We start from the raw sequence: 24,000 nt of genomic DNA, 5'->3' as shown, positions 1-24,000 counted from the left end.
AACAAATACAAATGAAACAACAGAGAGAGAGATAGATAGAGAGAGATAGAGAGAGATAGAGAGAGAGATAGAGAGAGAGATAGATAGAGAGAGATAGATAGAGAGAGAGAGAGAGAAAGAGAGAGAGAGAGAGAGAGAGAGAGAGAGAGAGAAGAGAGAAGAGACAAAAGAGAAGAGAGAAGAGAGAAGAGAGGGGAGAGGGGAGAGGGGAGAGGGGAGAGGGGAGAGGGGAGAGGGGAGAGGGGAGAGGAGAGAGGAGAGAGGAGGAAGGTATATGGTCAGGAGAGGGGTACCCTTGGAGAGACGGATGTGGGCTTGAGAGGTGTCCTTGGAGATGAAGATGGTGGGGGGTCGTACCTTTTGAGAAGCGAAGGTTAGGGGATGTTTTGGAGAGAAAGAGGGTGGGTGGGTGTGAAGCCCTTGAAATGGTTGATGATGGGGACACCCTTTCAGCTTCTCACCAAGAACCAGTGTGACTACTCCTCATTTTCATAAATGTGAAGGTGAGCCAATGAAAAAAGCCAAGAATTCACAAGGTTTCGGAAAAGCGATGATAATAGAAAACCTATACGCCAAGAAAACCTATAGAAAACCAAGACGCCAAGGTGAAGAACAACGAATAGCCAAGATCCTTTGAGCAAAGCCAAGGAGTGGTCACACTGCCAAGAACACAAGCTGTAAGTGAAGGAATGACTGCAATTCCCCCATCCTTTCCATCCACTAGTCTTTTAGTTATTTTGCATGGTATGATCCAGATAATCGACAAAACAGACAAGATGATAGTGTGCGACAATCTTATGCAGAAAACACATAAAGCAAATTCGACAAAGCGTCACTTGCATACATGTTTTCAACTACAAAATAAATAAATGAGTCAAATCACTCACACTGTTTCTCACCCCCCTCCCCAAGCCATCTCAAAACAATACACTTCTTCAAAACAAAAGGGACATCCATCCTGATGACATCTTTACCAAGTCACCAATATTATCATACAGACAAGATCGCAGATTTAAAAAGTGCCAGTAATTGTATTTGATGATTTCATGAAGAGGGATGCAAAAGGGCTTTCCCACCAACAACATGAGGACTTGAACATTAACCAGAAATACCAGAGTTACTGCGAAGCAGTTCTGCCAATCAATTCAACCCAGCAATTATCTCGAAAGGCGCAATAAGCCAATAATCTCCCGGCATTCCCAGCTCAAGTTCACGCAACACCTCCGCTGAAGAAAGAGTAAAGCGACGGCGATGCTTTGATCACCTGAAATGTGTAGCTTGATAAACCAGGCATCTCTGAAATCAGTATTGCAGGCAAACACTTCCGGGTAAAACCTAAGTATTAGTCATTTAACTCCTTTTCACAAAGGGCCAGCAAGCTCAACAAATCCAGCAAACTGACTCGCTGTCCCTAATCAGTTCTGGCAAGCTATTAACGCTTTCAGACTCGGGCATGAGGCTCCGTCAACATGGCACCCACACGATCACCACTAATGGGCCTATTCAAGTTGGACCACACAATTATGGTTTCAGTGTGTTTTTTTCTGACTCCAAGGAGCTCTGCTCGTAACTGCGATGGCAGAGACGCTGACAGTTCGTTTTTTTACCTTTATTACCCTGTGCACGTGAAGCGAAAAGCAGGGTTAAGCAATTGGTTCACTTCTGTCTGTTGGGTCGCCAAAATAGGTGACCCTTATTGTCAGTAATTGGGTCGCCGAAATAGGTGACCCTTATTGTCAGTAATTCTGTCTGTTTGTTTGGATGTTTGTTCGTTTGTCATCAGCATAATTGGTAGTAAACGTGGGCGGATTTTGACCAAACTCGGGTGGTAGGTACATCTTATGACCTAGTGCTTTGGAAATTTGATGGTTGCTTGGGACGCTTTGGTTCCTCAGCAACAACCGAAAAACCTTCAAAATCGGTACCGTTCACGCGAAATCAATTCCGAAAGCCATTATCCCACGTAGGGTTATGAAATTTGGCATGAATGATCTTCAGGTGATGCTCTATCAAATATATTCCAGTTTTTAGGAATACTTTACCTGCAGCGCCCCCTACAATTAGGGTATGCGCGAAAATTGGCGAAAATTGAAGGCCCCCTTGCGACCAGGTGAGTGCATCGATACGAATGAAACTTTGCAGGTTCATGGTACTCAATGAGTACTACAACTTTGCCTCAGGACATATTGACAGATTTCGCTTCGATCAGGGGTCAAAGGTCAATTAGTGCAAAAATCGATAATATGCGAGAGCTGGAGGTGCCTTCGTGCCAAATGCTATTCCTCCTAGGGTTCTGGTCGGATGGTCATGAAAATTCACACGAATCGTCTGGAATACATTATGCACAAACAATCGAGCTGGATTTTCGATTTAGATCTTTGTTCACCCACAGCACCCCCTCTAACTTTGGGGATTTCCGATTTCAAACCGCATTTTGGTACTTTTCATTCAAATGGATACCGAGTAGTTATCAGTAGATGGAACTGGATGAGATTTGATATGCATAATCTGAAGGTGATTCCCCATCTGCTATATGACATCCATTTTGCTCTATATCTTATAGTTTCCATGCTCGGTGACCCATCGCCGCCTACCGGCTTGTCTGTCTGTTTGTCTGTCCTTCTGTCTACAAAAGTCAGTTTATGATCAAGGAGCAACTTAATTTCAATTAAATGTCATATTTTGAACATGAATCGGAAAACAAACCAGAAGTTTAGCCGCAATTTGGCTCTGAATTTTAGCCGATCACACATGCGCAGAAAGGAGGGTCCCTACCTGGCAGTCAAACAAAATTGAAAATCATTCCAAACAGGAAACTTACGGTTTTTAAGGACGTCATAAAGGACACAAACATCAGGCATGGATAACCAATTTAACGTGTTAACTAAGATAGTGTTTTAGGCACTGCATCAACGGTGGAAAAGCTGCGGAATTTTTTTCTATGGCCATTAAAATCTTTATTTTTGATCTCACATTTTAAATCTCACAACCAATCAAATTTGCTGCTCGTAGACTCCACGCATGTCCTTGTTTCTCAAGGGTAATTATCTGCAGTACTTAGTTTCCTTCAGACTGCTCATGTTTCTCCCGAGGTTGATCAAAGGACTTTCTTTAATAAACTCTAAGTTTATGGATTTCTTATCGTAATATAACCCATCGAGTGGGAAACATAGTTCTGTGTTGTACATCATGGGGAAGATGAAAATGATAGTGAGGGATGAGCCTTTATTCAAATGACGGTGCGACAGAGATAACATCAAGAAAGAAATTCAAGAGATACTGACAATGCGGAATTTATCGTCTCGTCCAAAATCTTTCGGAGCAAACAAGCATGATACGGTTTTGAAAGAAACCAAAGTATCACAGTCACAACAGATCAGACAGAACAATAAATATGGAGAACTGAAGGTAAAACACTCTGATTTGGCATTGGAGGTTGGGTGGGATGTTGATCAGCTAGCAACGAACAGGAGGGAAGGGCAGGAGTGAACGATGGAGGGAAGCTGGTTCCAGAGATGGGAAAAGAGGGGCACAAATGAGTGCAGGTGAGTCGACTGGTTGGGCTTGGGAGATAATGAAGTAAATGATTCGTGGATTGTTTATGGTCTGGCAATGCTGAGGTTAAAGGAACAGACTATTTATTCCAGTTATCAGGAATAATGGAATAGAATTGCAAATAGACAAAAATCAAACAAAATTCAAATATGTGTTTTGCATATTCTTCGTTTCTGGCTCAAATATATTGAGAATGTTGTCATAAGAGTAGTTGATGACAGTCTGAATACAGGTTGTTAGTAAAAAAGAGGAGCAAAAATGAATTTGTATTACCTCCGCCACCAGAGGTGGCGGTGGATGGAGGTTACATTTTCGCCCCTGTGTCTGTCTGTCTGTCTGTCGCAAGATAACTGAATAAGTTGCGGACGGATTCAGACGAAATTTGGTGGACCGGTTGGGTGGTGACAAGTATATATACATCATATTTTGGAAAAGATCTGTATCTTGATCCAGATACAATCATTTATTTAAAATTTTTTATTGTTTTTTGTTGTTTTGTTTGCAATTGTTTTTAGCAATTGTTTTTTGCTCAACCCGAGACGGTGTTTTTATTTTACTAGAAGCACCCGCTCCCTCCGGGAGCCATCAAGGGGGTAATGTTATTATATTTATGCCTATTTTACTCCAAGGGGTCCCAGGATTACACACACAAAAAATGGTTGCGATCGGTTCAGCCGTCTTTGCGGTACCTGGGAACAGACAGATGGACAGATGGTGAATTACAGTAAGATTCACAGGAGCGAGGCTCATGGAAGAGCAAGGTATAACTGACAGTGGGACGAACAAATAGGGACTGAATAAAAGGAAAAGAGGAAAGGGACGAGGGGGGAGGAAAGTCAGGAAACACTGAAATATACAATTAAGATGGTTGGGTGAGGAAAAGTTAAATATGATCATGGGTTTGAATTGGCAATGAAAAGAGATGGTGGTGCACTGCTTGCTTGATGGCCTGGAGGTTAAGAGTGAGACAGAAGGATTCCAAAGACAGGAGAAGCGATCGGAATAAAAGAGTTGAGGTGTGCAGTCAGCCTGAATTTTGGAAGTTTAACCAGGAGGGGGTTACTGGAAGAACGCGTTCATCCTGAAGTAGATTGGGACGGTTTGAGGCCAGAATGTGGAGGGGGCAATGTTGGAGAATAGATGGGAGAAAACAGAGAGACCACCGACCTGCCTGTGATGTAAGAGCAAGAGACCTTGTGCTCCGGCCTCATCACGGGAGATTCCAATAATTTTGAACTTTAGATTCCACAGAATCCAGGAGTGGAAGCTAGTGTGACAGCTAGGGTGGCCATCCCAGGACCTCAAGAAAAGAGGACAGTTGCATTTCATGTACACTGATTTTTAACGTCAAGAGTTTTCTTTTTCATAAATTTAGTACTAATTCATAATAACCACAATTATAAAGACTGCCAAAAAGTTAAATGTGTACACACATTTCTCGGTTCTAGTAGTCTTTATATTTCTGTCCTTTCCTGGTATCACTCAGAAGTTGTTTTGTTCCCCGGGAAGTGAATGCACACGTCTTTGCATTCTTCTGAAAAATTAATGCAGCTCTGGGGCTCTGCTGTCACACTGCTCAATTTCAGTTTCTTCCTCTTGTTTCTCCAAGCAGTGGTCATCATTGAAAATCCAGTTCTGTGTGAGCATTGCTGCATGGAATTGAGAATATGTACGAGCTGATTATCTTCGTGTTCTTGAAGTGTGGCAGGCCTTTGCTGAAAAGTTTCAGATACCTCCCCTCACTCATCTGGCAGTCCTTGATTTCAGGAGAATACATGTTTCCACAATGCCAAATTCTTCATACAGACAAACGATTAACAGCGTCAAGCGACAGCCGTAATGTGCAGACGCCATTAGGAAACGTGACAAATAGGATCTTTGTTGGCATTTGCAGGACCAATGCAAACACGGGATTCATTAAATGACAAATATATTAACCAATGACGACCAACAATCACAAATTAAATTGTGGGTCGAAAGGTTGGGTGGCTCAAGAGGAAAATAGAGGACGGAAAGGCACCCGCTTTCATATCAATGGAGGACAGAGGACAGAGTATCAGAAAACCAGACTGTCCTTCATGAAACCGAATGAATGGCCATCATAGTGGCAACCCAGAGTGGAGAGCAGGGGTGTGTTACATTAGCAAGCAGCGTGCTATCGCTTTCCAAGCCATTCATTACATATCAACCACTTTGCAAACCATTCACCAAGCCGCTTGGCAAATGTAGCAAGGGATTAAGAGAGGTTCTTCATAATGTGAGTAAAAATGGCCTCTTCCAGTTTAAAAAAAATACTTTTAATGATGTTTCCTTGAAAGGCAACAGCAAAAGCTCTTTTTGGGTGGGACCAGGATTAATAAACCATAAGCACCGAAGTGGGGAAGGCTGCAATTTAAACAAGCATGAGAAAGAAGCACTCAATGAAAAGTGAGGGTACTTTGCTGGTTACACCTGCAGAGTCACACAGCACCGTTAGTCAGCATATGCGGAATGTGGGAGGTGAAGTGGAGAGCAGGGGAGCAGGGGCGGGGGGCGAAGAAGGGATGAGGCTGAGGGTCAAGATGTTATTCTCTTATCAAAAAGTTTCAGAGTCAAAAAGTTTCATTCCATTCCAACGGCTTCAGGAAATCCCCCCCCCCCCCCCAGTGGGAAGGTTGTGTTACACGAGCTGGAAACTCCACAGAAAAGGACTGACATCTTGGCTTGTTTTGGCAGTGCAGGACTTGATGGTTATGGAAAAGTATTTGGCCCTCCACCCATAATTCCTTCTTTCCTCCACAATTCCCCCGTCCTCCTTCTGAACTCCAGGACGGAAAACGGTAGATGTACCAAGACCATTTCAGAGACTCTATCCTTCGAGGTTAATGGGATTGCGCCCAAAATCATGATGGATGTATCAGCTTTGCCGCCCGTTAAACAGACGAGCTTCTGCTGTTAACCGCATTACCCCACCTTTAATGAGTCGCTCTCTGGCCCATAAAGCTCAGAGCGAATGAAGAAGCAAGAAAAATTAATGGTGTCTGGTAATTACGGATTTTAAATCGATGGACTCTGGTGCAACTTTACACGGGGCGTGAAGTCACCGCACATTTAAACTTCACATCTGCATTCCAAGGCCTGGATGTGACTTTTTCTTTCCTTTCAATGAATTGGCAGAGAGAGAGAGAGAGAGAGAGAGAGAGAGAGAGAGAGAGAGAGAGAGAGAGAGAGAGAGAGAGAGAGAGAGAGAGAGAGAGAGAGAGAGAGGGGCTACATGGACTTCACGTCGTCATCCTTCCATTGATAAGCAGGAAACCGCTCCAGATGTTCCTCACGATGACCTAACTTCCCGCCCATTAATCGGAGTCCACTGAGCATCATCAATCCACAGGCTCGTTTTGGGTCAGATAGAACCACCATCATGAGTGTTGTTGAATTGATCAATATCAATTATGTTAGTGCCACGGACATTCGGCACAATGCACTCATTTACAGAGGATCGTTAAACCCAGGCGGTCAATGATCAGTCGCTCCCCCATTCCATGCAAACCTACAAAGCCCATCGAAACGGAGGATAATCCCCACACGATCAGACCTCCTCTCATCAGATCCACGGTGTGTGCATGATATGGAAATAATTGCAATAACGCAAGCAAGGCTGTGGAGGGTGCATCCTGTATGTAGGCAGAGGTGGGATGGGGGCTCAATCAGATCGTGTGAAGTTATTTAATATCGTCAAGCCAAAGTCTGGAGGGGGCAGGAGATCTGGGACACCTATAGAGATGAGCTCATAAGCTCAAGCCAATCAACTCCACACCGTGACAAACTCAGGACAATCTAATCTGTAATCCCCAAGTGTACAACATCACAATGTTGTGATCTTTTCACTCCAGCAAACCATGGCAATGAGCGACCGCTCCGTCGATTGCTTGGTCATCAGGCTAAGAGCCTGGCAGGCAGGGTTAATGAAATAGCAGTGATTTAACCACACTACAATGGATCAGATTAGAGCACCCTCCATGACCACTTCCACCATTCCTCCATTTAAAAATAAATGAAAACCCTCAGCAGATGATTGTTTTTTTTGGTAATTTCACAACAAAAACCTCAAATATGGGAAGTAATTACCTTCACAAACCTTGACTCCAAAAACCACACAAACAAGCAACCCCTCTCACACACTTTTCCTCCTTGCGATGCAAACCACATCCTCACTCAACACCACCCTCCTCCATGCCCTCTACAACCACCTCCCACCCACCCCCCCCTCATGTCCCCAACTCCCTCCTTCCAGTGAGCACTTCTCTTACATTTGCCGCTGGCAACAAGCACGTGCCAAGACGTTCATGTGCAGAATTATTCATTAATTAAGATCGTCACATTCTCCTTTTCATTTCATCCCCATTTATCTCGAATATGTTATACCAGCACGCCACATGCTGGATACAAACGGAGGGTTCAGAAGCACACCCAACCGGTATCCCGAGTTCATCAACATGGAGTCGGCCTGCAGGAATGTTCTGCAGAGTCAACATTATTGGCACCTCAAAACATCCCAATCAGTGCAACATGAAAGAGCCAGTCAAAGTTTAAGGTCAGGCAGTTCCCTATGGACTTGGAAACAAGGGTTTAATTGGCCAAACTAGCACAACACACCCAAGTGTACGAAATCCATGTAGCAGGCCCAAGAGGGCCTTGGTGCACCCCCTGCCCCGTCCATCCTGCATCCCTGGGTAAGAAAAGGGCAGCGGAGACACACAGCTCACACACAGCCAATGGGTAGGGCTCCACATGCACTACCGGCAAATCATCACACATGACCTTTTCATAAAGACAGATGCCTCGGTCGAGCTAATTTGGTTTGGGCTCCAGCCTCCAGGAGTGGGTTTACTGTGGAAACAGATCACAGTCCGACTCCCTGGAAAGCTAAGTCAATGTCATTGGGCTGATGCACACTTCGCCTTTAACTCACCTTGACTACCTATCCCTCAGACCCACATCTACTGGAAATAATAACTTGCTTTCCACTCGCAGGCACACCTGATCAGGACACATTTCGTTCACCGTGTCCTACATGGCTATCCCATAATAACCTCTCAATACCGATGTAATACAACTTGTTTCAAGGAACCGAAAGGGTAGGCTTTACCTCCGAAAGGCATTCAAAAAATTTTCAAAAAGAGACACTCACAACAGTCAGTCCAAGAAAAGCCAATGTTTTCACACTTAATCTTGCAATATGTACAATTTGTGGCAAAAAATATTTATTTCCTCACTAATCACGTCATACTCACATGTTGAAAAACAAAATTTCTTCATCGATTTCCTCCATGTGAGTTATCCGAAGCAAATCTCTGGTCTCTGCAATGCGATTAAAGCTCCGAGAAGGTCTTCTCGAGATGACGTCTGTGTTCGATGACGTCATCAGCAACCATGAACCGAAAACCGAGTTGGACACCAAGGTGGACCCGCTTAAGTTTGATCTTTGAAAGGTCCATCGAACAGCCTTTTACTTTGGTGTCTCTCCTTGTACAAATTAGAAATGTCTCATCGATTCATCCCTGACATCATGTTCAGAGTAGGACCTAAATATCTATTGGTGTCCCTTCCTCGAGCTCATTTAAAATAAATCAACTAACTGTTCGTGTGTTGAATATTAATTACTCGCAGGAGTATCCCGGGGGTTGCCCAGTCTATTTTTTGTTGGGAACAAAAACACAATTCCCCGCACCCACTTAGGAATGGGGTCAGGGATCATTTCATGACCTTTTACAAAGCTAACAAAGGATGAGGCACGGAAAGAGCAAGCGGTTAAAAAACAAAAAATACAAAAAAAAATACAACTTTGGTTTTTATCAATATTTTTAAGCTGAAAACACTCCCCGGCACTCACTGATGAACCTCTGAAAGTTTGACGAAGATCTGTTGAGCCATCTCAGAAAAATGGCGAGACACACACACACACACACACACACACACACACACACACACACACACACACACACACACACACACCCGCACATACCCAGACACATACACACACACACCTACCCCCACACACACACACACACACACACACACACATACCCACACACACACGCACACACACACACACACACACACACACACACAAAGACACACAAACCCACACACACACACACACACACACACACGCACACACACCTGCACACACACACACACACACACGTACCCACACACACATACCCACACACACACACACACACACACACACACACACACACAAAGACACACAAACCCACACACACACACACACACGCACACACACCTGCACACACACACACACACACACACACACACACACACACACACACACACACATACCCACACACACACATACACACACACACACACACACAAAGACACACAAACCCACACACACACACACACACGCACACACACCTGCACACAAACACACACACATATACCCACACACACATACCCACACTCAGACAGACCCACACACACACACACAAACCCACACACGCACACGCACACACACACAAACCCACACACACAAACCCACACACACACACACAAACCCACACACGCACACACACACAAACCCACACACACACACACACACACACACACACACACACACACACACACATACACACACACACACGCACACACATACCCACACACACACACACACACACACACACACACACACACACAAACCCACACATGCACACACACACACACACACACACACACACACAAACCCACACACACACGCACACACACACACACACACACACACACACACACACACACACATACCCACACATACCCACACACACAAACCCACACACGCACACACAAACCCACACACGCACACACATACCCGCACACACACGCTGCTCTCTTACAGTATACTATATAGATTGTTACATTTTCAACAGACTGGTCTCCGGACAACAGAGAGCCATCACACACGGATCGCTGAACACCCGAGAGAAAACCTTTCGCATAAACAAGCTGCATATAAAACCAGAGATGATATCGACGAATGAAAGATTGAGAGATGGGCATGGCTGCTTTTGTGAGTCGTACCTGGGTGTGGGCAGATAAACGAGTACAGGACAGGAAACAAGGATTCGTAACAATTCATCATGTTCGAGTACGAGTGTGAAAGTTAACATTAACTTTGGACGTGAGAACAGCAATCACCAGGGGGTGTTCACAATGTTCTCGGAATGCGATCACATTTACTCACAAACAGTCCAACAAATGCCCTCACTATATATATATATATATAAAGCCTGGTGTTGGCTTAGTGGTTAGGGTGGTGGCTTGGGGTCTCAGGGTCCTGAGTTCAAGCCCCGTTGGCTGCTGAATTAACACCAGGGGGTTGACTCAGCCTGTCATCCTTCCGAGGTCGGCGAAATGAGTGCCAGTTGTACTGGTCCGGTGTATGCCCCGGTTAGAATAGGTGTACCATATCCCTGTGTGTCGTAAGAGGCGACCAGGGTTGGCGTCAGGAAGGGCATCCGGCCATAAAACATTGCCTCAAGAAAAAGCCAAACCCCTGCACAGCAGGGAAAAATGGCTGTAAAAACGGACATATATATATATATATATATATATATATATATATATATATATATATATATATATATATATATATATATATATATATATTTATTCGTGCGCACAGGTTGCTGGTTGCATCATTGCTCAGAGCACTGATGTAGCCCCGTTTCTGGTGAGCTGGTACTCGTTTTGCCGACCTCGGTGGAAGGATGACAGGGTGAATCAACCCACTTGGTGTTATTTAACGGAAGAACATGACCTCAAACTCAAGACCCTAATTACTTAAGGCAGCCAGCCACCCATAATAGCCAACATTGGGTTCACACACACACACACACACACACACACACACACACACACACACACACACACACACACACACACACACACACACACACACACACACACACACACACACACACTGAACTTTGTTAGACAATTGTAGGCAAATTGTTTGGAGAGTTTTTATTTTTTTTAAACTCCCATCATACACCGAGGAAAGCAGCTGCAGAAGGATGATCGCAAGATCCGTTTGATGACTTAAAAGGAAACGTTGGCACAGACGTCGTCAGTGAGTACGATGGGATGGACGGGTGTGACGAGGAAACATGGTGGAGTGGATGGGTGTAAAGATGCAAGGGGGACGATGAATCTCTGGGTTTCAGTGTGGATGTGTGTAAGTGTGTAAATATCAGCAAGGGAAGGTCAAGGTGGCTGTAAGGTGAAGTACAAGAGACTGTAATCACATAATTGTTTGTCGGTACCTTCGGGGAAGGTGTGCAATCGTGTCCAGGTGAACAGTTGAAAGGTTTTGAGAGAGTAAGTGTGTGTGGACACGGATTCATGGGTGTCACTCGGTGTGATGTGGATCGAGATACGTAAACTTCAGTTCGGTGTAAGACTTGCGAGTTGTGATCGAGGTTGGAATTCATTAAATTATATGAGTGTCAGTGTCAGGATGGGTTTTAAAGTGCAGAAGAGGTGCAAGGCAGTGGTACTGACCCTTTTTCGGTCAGCGTACCCCTTGGTCTCAGCTTGAGGAGTCACGGACCCCCTCTCAATGGTGACCGAGTCATTGTTATATTCTACTACATGTATAGCTTCTCTTTCACTACCTCCAATCAGAATGTATGTGATATACCCCCCTTGATGAGGAATCACGTGCCCCCCCCTACCACCCCCCAGGTACAGAACTGCAGCTGGTGTGAGGCCACAAGGAGGATATGAAAGACATAAAAGTGCAAGCAGGCAAGTGTTCTAATTGTTCAACTTGTAATAATGAAAGTGCTGATTGCTGTTATGACGTCATCGTACACGTGTGTAATTCTTTTGGAGGATGCACACATGTGTGGAGGGTTCAGAGCGGAAGAAAAAGAACAGCGGGCGTGACACAGGTACAATGCAATGACGTAAAGGTGTGTTTATCGTCACAAATGTAAGGGTGTAATAAGCTTGCGGACAGGTTCGAGAGACAAGTGGCCGGACGGAGCGTCCGTCATACCGGCCAATGGAGATGTGGACACAAGCAGCATGAGCAGCATCCCGGACACAGTCCCAGCCATGACGTCGCAGAGTTCAGCAAACGGAGGGAACAAGGAGAAGCACGGTTTCTCTGCTCAAAGAACTGTCCCTTTCAGCACTGCAGGCTGCGTAAGCTTGGGAAATCCCTGGCATGTGATGTTGGACAATAAGATGGGGAGAGAGAGAGAGAGAGAGAGAGAGAGAGAGAGAGAGAGAGAGAGAGAGAGAGAGACAGAGAGAGAGAGAGAGAGAGAGAGAGAGAGAGAGAGAGAGACACACACAGACAAAGACAAAGCAGAGATTATGAAAGACTGCAACGTCGGAGTTTTGATCCAATTCCTGCGCGGAACACGATGACAGCAGGGCGACTATGATCACCCCTTCGCTATGTTTCACACAGTCACAGTCAAATGATGCTCTGGCAGAGGATGATCAATTCGTCTCGCTTCAGAAACTATTAAATCCCTGACGAGCTCACGAACTGACCGACTCCGAGCTCTGAGCGAGGATGGAGAGGGCGAGCGATTCAGACTCGATCGCTGCGCTGTGAGCTCGTGAAGACGACTGGCGCACCAATTGCAGAGTTCACCACGCCCTCCACACCGCCCCTCCACTATCCTTTAATCTACTTCAAGTCCCTCCCGTTTCTATCTCTCAACCCCCACTTTTCCCTGTCTGTTCACTGTCCTCTCCTCGCCGAGAACCGGACATGGCCAAGTGCCAAAGACCGACTAAGGAAAGTGCAGAATCAGTGGTGGCTGTATAAGGCCGAGGACATTGAGGTACGCTCTGTGAGGTTATCGGCTGCCTCAAACTCATATCTTGGAGGAGGTTGTCTGGCCTCCACCACGTAGGGGGAATTCTGCTTTGGGAGAGAGACTCACGGAATGAGATGTGCATTACTCGCTCACTGGGAGGAGCACTTTGACACTGATAAATCAGCTGTGGAACATGGACCTCTCACAGGGATTTAGGAGGTGCCACAGAAGAACAGCAAAGAAGACCTAGCAGTGGAAGCACAGCAAGAGGAAGTACCATAGTCAAGGCCTTGACTCAGATGTCAATTGGCAGGCTCCTGGGGCAGGTGGACATCCAGGTGAGGTACTAAAGCTCAGTGGACCTCGTGCAACCAAAAGAATCCATGAGCTTATACCATCCATATGGCACCAAGGAAATGAACTGCATGATTTCAAGGATGGCCATATAAAATACTTACTTTATTTACATATAACAAGCTCGAATAAGCTAAGATCCTCGTCCACTTCATGATGATGTCATAAAAACGAATATGACGTCATTGTGATGTATCAGGTTTGCGATAAATCATCTGTGCTAATGCCCGGCTTGATTCCCGCAAACAAAATTCAAACAGCTTGCCTAGTTTTGGAGATAATGGTATCGGCGATTTCCATTAGCGGCGATATTATGCCGTCAACTTTTTTTCGAGGAAGAATTTCCAAAATCGGAGATGGTTACTGCCTGCGGGTGGGCTTTCTGCATGTACATGGCAAGTTTCACGAAGATCCGATGAAAACTCTGGGTAGTGAAACAAAAAATAGGAATGACGTCATAAAAATTGATATGACATCATAGTGATGTATCATATCTGCGGTAATTCATCTCTGCTAATGCCCTGTTCGATTCCCGCAAACAGAATTCAAAAAGCTTGCCTAGTTTCGGAGATTATTTTTCGGCGATTTCCATTAGCGGAGATATTTTGACGTCATAACTTTTTTTCTCGGTGGAATTTTCAAAATCGGAGATGGTTAATGTCTGCGCGGGGTATTTTTACATACATATGCCAAGTTTCAGGAAGTTTCGATGAAAACTGTAGGCTGTGAAACAAAAAGGTCCACAAGAAGAAGATGAAGAACAACAACGCGAGTAAGACTTAGACATCCTCCACGAGGATCTAAAAAAAATGTCGCTTCACCTGTGGGAATCACCCTCCGTCAGTCATCGCAAAGGTTCTGACATGTCACATGAGTTGTCTTAAAGCATCTGAGGCTGTTGTCCACCATCACCTCAAGCTTTCTCCCGTACCCACCTCCAATCTCTTCCACTCTAACTGACCCATTCCTGACATTCACCAACTCATTTGCGGTGTTCTCTCTGAGGTTTGAGTCTCCCCCGTTTCCCTTTTACTCCCCGTCAGTCTTCAAAGTGGTTGCCCTCTGTCATTTATCCAATTTGTTAGCATGGGCTTCAGTTTGAAATAAAAAAAGAGGATGCAGACGAATGGAAGAAGAGAAAGAAAATAAATGAGAATAAAACTGGACCTTGAAGGAAAACTGGAAAACATGATCGAGTTGATGCAGGCGGCACAAGTGGTGACTCATAGAAAAGGATGGCACGAAGAATGAAGAGTCAGATGGGCCACACAATGGCTGATGAGTCGAACGGGACACACAATGGGCGACGACTTGGAATGGCCTGCACCGGGAATAATGAGCTATATTTAATTATACTCACTCTGAATGCAATGTTTAACTTTGAACATACAAATGTGGTTCTTGTAATGCAATTAACATCGAATTGGGTTTGTGGTCAACCACAGGCCTTTATTAAATCTCATACATTTATCTTGCTGGCTTGACTTTCGAAATCGAATCGAGCAGACACCCTTGCCTCTGCCAGGGTACCTCCTGTCCATGGTATGGCTGGTTGTTCAAAAGTTTTACAAACAAGATACACGAACCAATGCAAGAAATGTCTACTTTATATGATTATTTTTCAACGCTATAAGTATAAAATAATAAGTAAGAAGAGAATGGGGTTCATTTATGGAAATCAGAGCCATCTGGGTAATTCATTAGGTGAGAGCTGATTGGGTCTTCTCTCAAATTATGGGTGAGAGACATGATTGGGATTTCGTATTTGTATGTTAACTGCTTTTGGCATTGCACATGGCACTACATGAGAGCTTCGGTGGTGCGTGTTTCTGTCTACACTATTGCTGATGATTCCTCAACGAGTGATGACAGGGGTCCAAGCAGTGCTGGATTAACCATTAGGCACACAAGGCATGTGCCTTAGGGCCAGCCAAACATTCGGGCCACAAACTTTGCAATCATCTAAGGTCTAGTAAACTGCAAAGCAAAGTGCCAAATCTGTACGTGTTTTGTCATGCATATATTCATACACTGAAAATTGTATCGAGGGATTAAATAAATAAAACGATTTTCTTTTCACGTTAAATATTTGTCTCTTTTTGTATTCAATATTTTGTTCTTGAATCAGTTCATCTTTTATCTGGGGTCCATTTCCATGAGCCCGAGATCTAATTTAAAATTTTCAGGCCATTCTCTAAAATTTCAAAATGTGCCTTAGGGCCAGCCGAGGCTTAATCCGGCACTGGGTCCAACAGCTGAGGAGGGCGTGTGGCATTGCGATTCTCATATTGTGCTACTTCTGAACGTCTACAGGTGGAGAGGATCCTGGGAAGGGCTTATTTTATTTTATTTATTTGTTTGTTTGTTTTATTTATTTATTTATTCATTTTTATTTTATTTTATTCTAAGTTTTTGTAGTTTTTCTTTCTCTTCTTCCCCTCAGGGAAGGGGGTATGGGCTTGGTGAAAAACAAACAACATCAACCATACAACATGCCTTGACAAGACACCCACCAACAGCACTCCGTACACTTGCACACAATCACCCATCAATGCTCAAACTTCCTAAAAGTCCTGTGTCAACATCACAATCCCCCTCTATCTCCATAACTTCCAGGTACCTATCTAATTCTAATTTAAACTTGTCTACTTTTTCTGCTGCCACAACCTTTCCAGGGAGACCATTCCATGCATTAACTACTCTCTGAGTAAAAGTCCTCTGCCTTGCTACCGCCTTAACTCTCCTCTTCTTTACTCTCAGACTGTGGCCCCTGGTCCTATCACTGTCTACTCTGTTGAATCATTCATCTGCACTTACTTTATTTACACCCATCATTATCTTGAACATCTCCGTCATATCTCCTCGTAACCGCCTCCTTTCTTGTGTATAAAGCCCTGTCTCCTTCAGCCACCCCTCATAGCTGAGTCTAACTCAGTGGTTTCCAGCCTGTGGTACGCGAGGACCTTCCAGGTGGTTCGCGAGCACTTTAGAGCTCAACCTTAAAAAAATTATTCAAAAAAAAAAAAACACCAATCCGTTTTCCATTGAACCAGGTGATCTGCCTGCCAGGACCGGGGAACAAGAGGAGCTCATAGATATCCAGGCTGACGAGACAGCAAAGACGAAGCACAAGGAATGCTCTCCTATGAACTTCTGGGTGACCATGGCCTCCTCGTACCCGACACTAGCACATCACGCTGTTCCCCAGCTACTGATTTTCCCCTCTACGTGGGAGTGCGAGCAGGGGTTCTCAGCCATGATGACCATCAAGTCAAAGAGCCGGAACCGACTTGCTGCGCCCGGACATGATTTCCGATGTGCTGTGAGCAAAGTTATGCCCCGCATAGACCAGCTGGTGGAGACGAAACAGATGCAGCCCTCGCATTAAATTTTGTTCTTTGTTGACAGTTAGTTCATTTGTGTGTTCTACTTGTGAATAAATTGATATCTTATCAACTTGAGTTTTTCTGGAACCAGGTGGTACGCGGCGATGGTATGGGACCTCCAAGTGGTACTCGATCAGAAAAAGGTTGGGAACTACTGGTCTAACTCGACCCGGAATCAATCTGGTAGCCCTGCGCTGAACCCTTCCTATGGCATCTATGTCCTTCCGGAACAGTGGTGACCAAAACTGCTCAGAATATTCAAGATGTGGCCTCACGAAATTCCTGTACAATGTTAACACCACCTCTTTTGATTTAAAAATGACCCCCCCCCCTGCGAATACAACCGAAAACCCGATTTGCTTTACTGAAAGCTGTCTGGCATTGTGCTACCTGCTTACCTCCCATATTTATTACCACCCCCCAGATCCTTGTACTGTGTGACATGCTCCAAAATTACCCCTTGCATCCTGTAATCTCTATTTTCATTGTTCTCTCCCATTCCCAACACCTTACACTTGCTCAGGTTAAATTCTATCTGCCAATCTTTTGCCTAATCTATGCATGCATCAATACTTTACTGAATTTGATCACCACCCACTCTGCTATCCACCTTACCTCCAAGCTTTGCGTCATCTGCAAATTTGGAAAGCTTACTCTTTACTCCATTATCCAAATCATTGATGTAAATAATTATGAATGGCAATGGTCCGAGTACTGATCCCTGAGATACCCCACGACTTACATCCTCCCAGCAAGACATCCTCCCACTCACAGCCACTCTGCTTCGTCCCACTAAGCCAGTTTGCAATCCAATTAGCGACCTGACCAGTCACTCCACAAGCCCTCACTTTGGCCAACAACCTCCCATGTGGTGCCTTATCAAATGCCTTCTTAAAGTCTACATATAGTATGTCCACTGCCTTTTCCTCATCCACCCAATCAGACACTACTTCATAAAACTATAAAAGATTTGTGAGACAGGAACTTCCTTTGGTAAACTCATGCTGACTACCTTTAATTAGTTTGTATTTGTTTAAACTTTAAATGGTACCTCATCTGGTCCTTAATTAATGTCTCCAACACATTTCCCACAACTGAAGTCAAACTAGCAGGTCTATAGTTTCCCAATTCTTCTCTGGATCCTTTCTTAAATAATGGAATTACATTCGCTACTCTCCAATCCTCCGGTACCTGTCCTGACTCCAGGGACCTCTTGAAAATATCGGTTAACATCTCGCATACCTGCTCAGCCACCTCCATCAATACTCACAGGTGCATCTTTTCTGGCCCCGGAGCCTTATCTTCTCTTAGATTACCCAGCTGTTACTTTACTTCCTCCACTCCAACCTGGATCTTCTGCAAAAGCCATTTCTCACCTCCTTGATAGATACTCTCAGCTATTGGCAATTCTCCTAACTGTTCTTGTGTAAAAGTTGAAGAAAAATACCTGTTCAATAAGCCTGCCATCCACTTTCATCCATAACTACACCCCAGTGCTATTCCTCAATGGGCCCACAATGGTCCTAACCTGTTCTTTTCCCCTGATATACTTAAAGAAAGCCTTGCTATTATGTTTAATAACCTTAGCCATGTCCTTGTCATACTCTATTTTGGCTTGCCGAGTTATTTTCTAAACTTTCCTTTGTTTACTTCGATAGTGATACAAATCTAACTCCAGTCCTGTTATTTTCAACCTTATAAATGCCTTCTGCTTCTCCTTAATAACGTTCCTTATGTCACTGCTCAACCACCCTGGCCTCTTTCTGCTTCTAGTTTACCACCTCATTGGAATGTACTTACTCTTCACTCGACACATTTGGTCCTTGAAGGTTTCCAATTTCTCTGATGCTGATTGTCCTGTTTTTAGTCTCCCAATCTACATCATCAAACTCTCTCCTCATACCCTCAAAGTTTGCCTTCCTGAAATCTAATAGCCTTACCCTACTATCCTGAACTCTAACCCTTAACAGAACCTTTGCACACACAATGTTATGGTCACTTGCTCCTAAATGCTCCCCTACCTCTACCTCCTCCACCATATTGGGATCATTACTTAAAAGGAACACTGTACTCCCACTCGTGGGCTTATCTACAAGCTGAGTTAAAAACCAATCCTGGACTAAAACGAGGAAATCCTCATCTGTTCTGCCCTTTCCATGCTCATGGACCAAATCTATCCCTGGCAAGTTAAAATCCCCCATAATAAATACTCTTCCCTTACCACATGCCCTTTTGAATTCATGTACTCCTCCTTCCTCCTCTTCCTACACACGCAGAGCCTTATAAAAGCATCCTTCCAGTATCTTACTGTTTTACAATCTCTAATCTCTACCCATGCAGAATACTCAACATTTATTCCTTCCTTAACGTCACCCCTTTCTCTTGATGCAAGGCTTTCCATTCCCAGATTGTTACTCCTCCTCGTCTCTCCTTCCTAGCACAGCAATGCACCTTGTAGCCTTCTAATCCTGTCCTCCAGTTACTCTCCTCCTTAAACCATGTCTCACTTACTGCAACTATGTCGTACTCCTCACTATCTACTTTGGCTTCACGTTCTTCCATCTTATTATTTAATCTTCTAGCATTTGTATACAGAGACATGACAGAAGTAAAGACACCTTAAATTTCTTCATTTAATCTGTATAACAGTTTTACTCAGTGCTTTGTCCTAATATTTGACTATTTCTTTGCAGAAACGAGTTCCTGGGTCTTGTATGACAATTAACTATGCCTCGAACCCTGGGAGCACATGAACTTTCCGATTTTCAAAGCAGAGGAATTGTTGGCCATTTGGAAGGTGGAGTCAGCCAGCATCAGATATCTCAGAACGTTGGCATTCCACTTTCTAAGGACAATCAGGTGATTGTGCAATTCAACAGCGAAGGCAAGGAATCCACAGCTTCCCATTCTGGTCAAAATGGGCCATCAGAAAGATGTCTTTGAGCTCTCAAGCGGTCCATTGAGAAAACTCCCCATTGCAAGGTAGCAGATGTTGCAGAGGAGGTCCAAGTTAGCTCAAGAACTGCTGTGCAGTACCTTCATCAACTGGGCTACTATGGGAGAGCAGCAAGGAGAAAACCTCTTCTTAAACCAGCCAGCATTCAAGAGAAAGAAGTGGGCTGACGAGATGGCCAACAGACCCTTGGAGTTTTGGCAAACTGTCTTTTTTTCAGATGAGTCCCAATTTGCTCAATTTTCTGACAGTGGATGCGTATGGGTCTGGACGTTTCCCAGTCAAGAGTTCTCTTTGAACCAATTGCAGCCAACTGTCGAGTTTTGGTGGAGTTTTTTGCATTCATCTTCACAATCATGCGTTTTGCCCCATCGCAACGTTATGTTTTTTTTTTCTGACCAACACAGGCTTTGCACTTCCGATAAAATGGCAGAAAAGTTGTTGTTAGTACACATGACTTCAGGAAGCTCTCTGATTGGTCAACCATAATTTCATCATCATCATCATATTGATCAGTCTTTGGATGAGTTCAATCAATTTCAATTAATATTGTTTTGTGCAGCTTTGTCATGTGGAAAGCAGCCTTTGACATATTCTGTTCATGAAAGGTGGAGATATCCATGTCTAATTATATATGTCTTTTAGTCTTAGTGCAGAGCAGTTGGTGAATCATCAAATTATTTTGATGCCCTTTTCAAAATTGTGGGCAAAAAGTGATTTACACAAACCGAGGTAGCTCCTGTTGTTAACCTGCCATCAAAACATCATAATTTTTTTCATGACAAATCACAAAGAGAATGTTTTCTGGGTGTCTATGAAAATGTTTTCAGGGTTGGGAAGCCATTCCACCTTGTGAAGCAAAACCTAAATGTGAGTGCATCATGTTGCCAACATAACTGATTTCATCCAATGTTTCAAATTGTGGAAGCATCTCTCACATTGATACAGGACTTGTAGACTTCATACCAAAAATTCAAGCGCAGGAGCACCTCAATGTCTACTTAATGGCCACAAGACTCACAATTCACAATTGAATGTCCCTTGTTGATTCATATTCAGGTGATATGATCGATCATTCTTAACACGTCTAACTCACCACAGCAGCCTCTCCACTCTCCAGAGTCTTTCCAGCAGTTGTATGCAATCCCTAAAGCATATCGGGTAGTTATATTCCCCACACTAAAACTACCCACAGAAAATTAAACACAGCACATTAAGAAAGTACCACCGAGAATCTCCACTGATAGTCACTCAAGTTGGTTCAACATCCTCAAGATCCACCTCAATATTACCCCCGATCTATGATGAGCATCAATGTTTTCCAGTCTTCTGAGATAACCAAGACCTTCAGGTTGTGCAATATAGAGTATATTCATTAAAACAGTGTAATAAATATATTCATCAGAACAGTGGTGACCTTGTGGTGACAACAGTGGGCTGACATCCGCAGAGCTCATCGGTTCAAATCTGGCTGAAAGCAGTCAGTATTAACGATTTGGATTTTTATTTCTGAATAAGCTTCTGGAAACAGAGCGAGTCTTACGGGATTTACACAGTATAGGATTGTCGGTAAAAGTCCAGCTCGACCATTGATGATCACCTTCAGGGAGGGGACTAATCTACCTGTCCTTGACTGAATACTCTGAGATCAACTTTGGATGAGCAGTAAAATACTACATCCTGGTACGAAAAGAAAGAACCATCATAAACCTCCTAAATGAATGAAAAATGCATCGATCGATTACAAAAAAAAAGAACAGTAAGCCATGTATAAAAGCAAAAAGTATATCATCGTCATCTTTGAGTGCAACTGTTAAAATGCCAATTGATTGTTCTTTGACACGAATTATACAACTGCATGTTCATGAAAGTTTTCTTTCAAACTAATTTGTGAACTCCAAACATCGAGCTAAAATAAGAAGTTATTAAAACATTTAAAAGCCACAGGATGACAATTAACCAGACGCTTTGCCAAAAAAAAAAATCTCACGCCGACAGCACTGTGCGAAGGGGAATGGCCTTATGGAATCTAAACCTGTGGCAAAGAATCAGGAGGCTAATGCTCAGATCAGTGCACCACATAGGCCAACCCAATGGCTCCCTCTTCACCATGTGAATGTACTGTGACAACTCTGATGTAACCACCACTACTCATGCCTTAATATGTCTCGACATGCCCTGACTTATGGGTGCCTTCTCTAGAGTGATATTAAATTGACCTGGACCGAGGTTGCTGCACCTCGTCCATACAAATGACTCACTCACATCAGTGAAAATCCAATGTTGCGAAAAGGGCAGCAATAGGATCAGAATGTGTACCTTGGCATTCTCTCCAGATGAAAACAACAGGAAAACTATGATGCATGGTACAATTAGGGTGCAGGTAAGAGGTTCGTGTCAATGTACTCTGTTTATTGCGATACTTGCATGATAGTGTGCTATTTTCAGGTGTGGACACGTTATAGCTATGAACCTGATGAAAAAACGGTGCTTTATGTTTTAGAAACTACTTTATATTCGTTTTGGAGACAAATCAAGCGATAGCATAATATGAGAATACATCAATGTAACCAAGAATATTGCAACGCCTTATTTGCAGGTAGCAGATGAGCATCGCTGCATAAGCAGCAAAGCAACGACCCAGAAATGATGCAACCAGTAAGTATCAAGGGGGATGGGTTAAAGGGAAAATATTCACTATTCCTTCAGCTTATGATATACTCACACAACACAAAAAAAACAACAAAGACGGACAAATTGTCAAATAAACTTCCATTCTCATAGCAAACTCAAAACAATTCTTCTTTCCTATCTACAGTAGCCACCAACAAAACACCTTAACAAACATGTCTCACCAGCCAGGGGCATCGGTGAAGGAAACTGACATCATTTATCATTTTGGCTCTTGAGAGAAAAGAAGAAAAAAGAAGATGACGGGAGAGAACAGGAGAGGAAATCTGAAAAATGATTTCAGCTTATGGAGTACATGATTTGATGTGAACATCTGCATCATTGGCTGAGCCGTTGATTATTATCGATGTAGAGAGAGAGAGAGAGAGAGAGAGAGAGAGAGAGAGAGAGAGAGAGAGAGAAGAGAGACAGAGACAGAGACAGAGACAGAGATAGAGAGATTTGAAAAATTCCTGAAACCGAATGATTGCCAGATTCAATGTCCATCTGGATAATCAGCTGGAAACTATCCATTGTCAAGATTTCAAACCTTTAATCCCAGAACCCCTCCAAACAGTGGGTCCGCAACCTTGGTTGTGTTTGCCAATCATCCCATCAGGTAGAGAGGGGGAGATGAGAGCAAGAGAGGAAGAAGAATCCCCCAAAAGGGTGCTCTAGCACCCATTGACATCTGGTTGTAAATTGGAGAGACAATATGCATACCATTTCGAGTCAAAACATGTTCAATAACTCTGGAAGACAATTTGTCCAAGAAAGAATCTGGAGAATATGTGCACTGTTGAAAAGTTTCATAATTGCAAACTAAGTACCAACAAACAAACAACCTTCGGCTCTTGAAAGAAAATAATACCGAGATATCAGCATACCCATTTATCATGGAAAATAATATAAAAGTCCATTACATCATGACATCAGATTATATATATATAGAGAGAGAGAGAGAGAGAGAGAGAGAGAGAGAGAGAGAGAGAGAGAGAGTGAGAGAGAGAGTGAGAGAGAGAGAGTGAGAGAGAGAGAGAGAGAGAGAGAGAGAGAGAGACAGTGAGAGAGAGAGAGACAGTGAGACAGTGAGAGAGAGAGAGTGAGACAGTGAGAGAGAGAGAGAGAGAGACAGACAGTGAGAGAGAGAGAGAGAGAGAGAGAGAGAGAGAGAGAGAGTGAGAGAGAGAGAGAGAGAGAGTGAGAGAGAGAGTGAGAGAGAGAGTGAGAGAGAGAGAGAGAGAGA

General features: G+C 43.7%; 1 protein-coding gene across 3 annotated transcripts in view; it reads right to left on the bottom strand.

The window, feature by feature from the left end:
* The window catches only part of LOC147008802 (receptor-type tyrosine-protein phosphatase gamma-like), a 732,556-nt gene extending 719,380 nt beyond the window's left edge, over window positions 1-13,176 (bottom strand). For all 3 annotated transcript variants that reach the window (XM_085863992.1, XM_085863997.1, XM_085863993.1), the window contains exon 1: window positions 12,614-13,176. In XM_085863992.1, coding sequence (XP_085720118.1) covers window positions 12,614-12,674 — 61 coding nt within the window. In that variant the 5' untranslated portion in view covers window positions 12,675-13,176. The remainder of the gene's footprint in view (window positions 1-12,613) is intronic.
* Between the last annotated feature and the right edge of the window lie 10,824 nt (window positions 13,177-24,000).

The sequence above is a fragment of the Eptatretus burgeri genome, chromosome 18 (assembly GCF_056783735.1).
Source record: "Eptatretus burgeri isolate ZD-2024b chromosome 18, Ebu_testis_v1, whole genome shotgun sequence".
NCBI lineage: Eukaryota > Metazoa > Chordata > Myxini > Myxiniformes > Myxinidae > Eptatretus > Eptatretus burgeri.
This window is presented reverse-complemented; position numbering and strand designations above follow the sequence as displayed.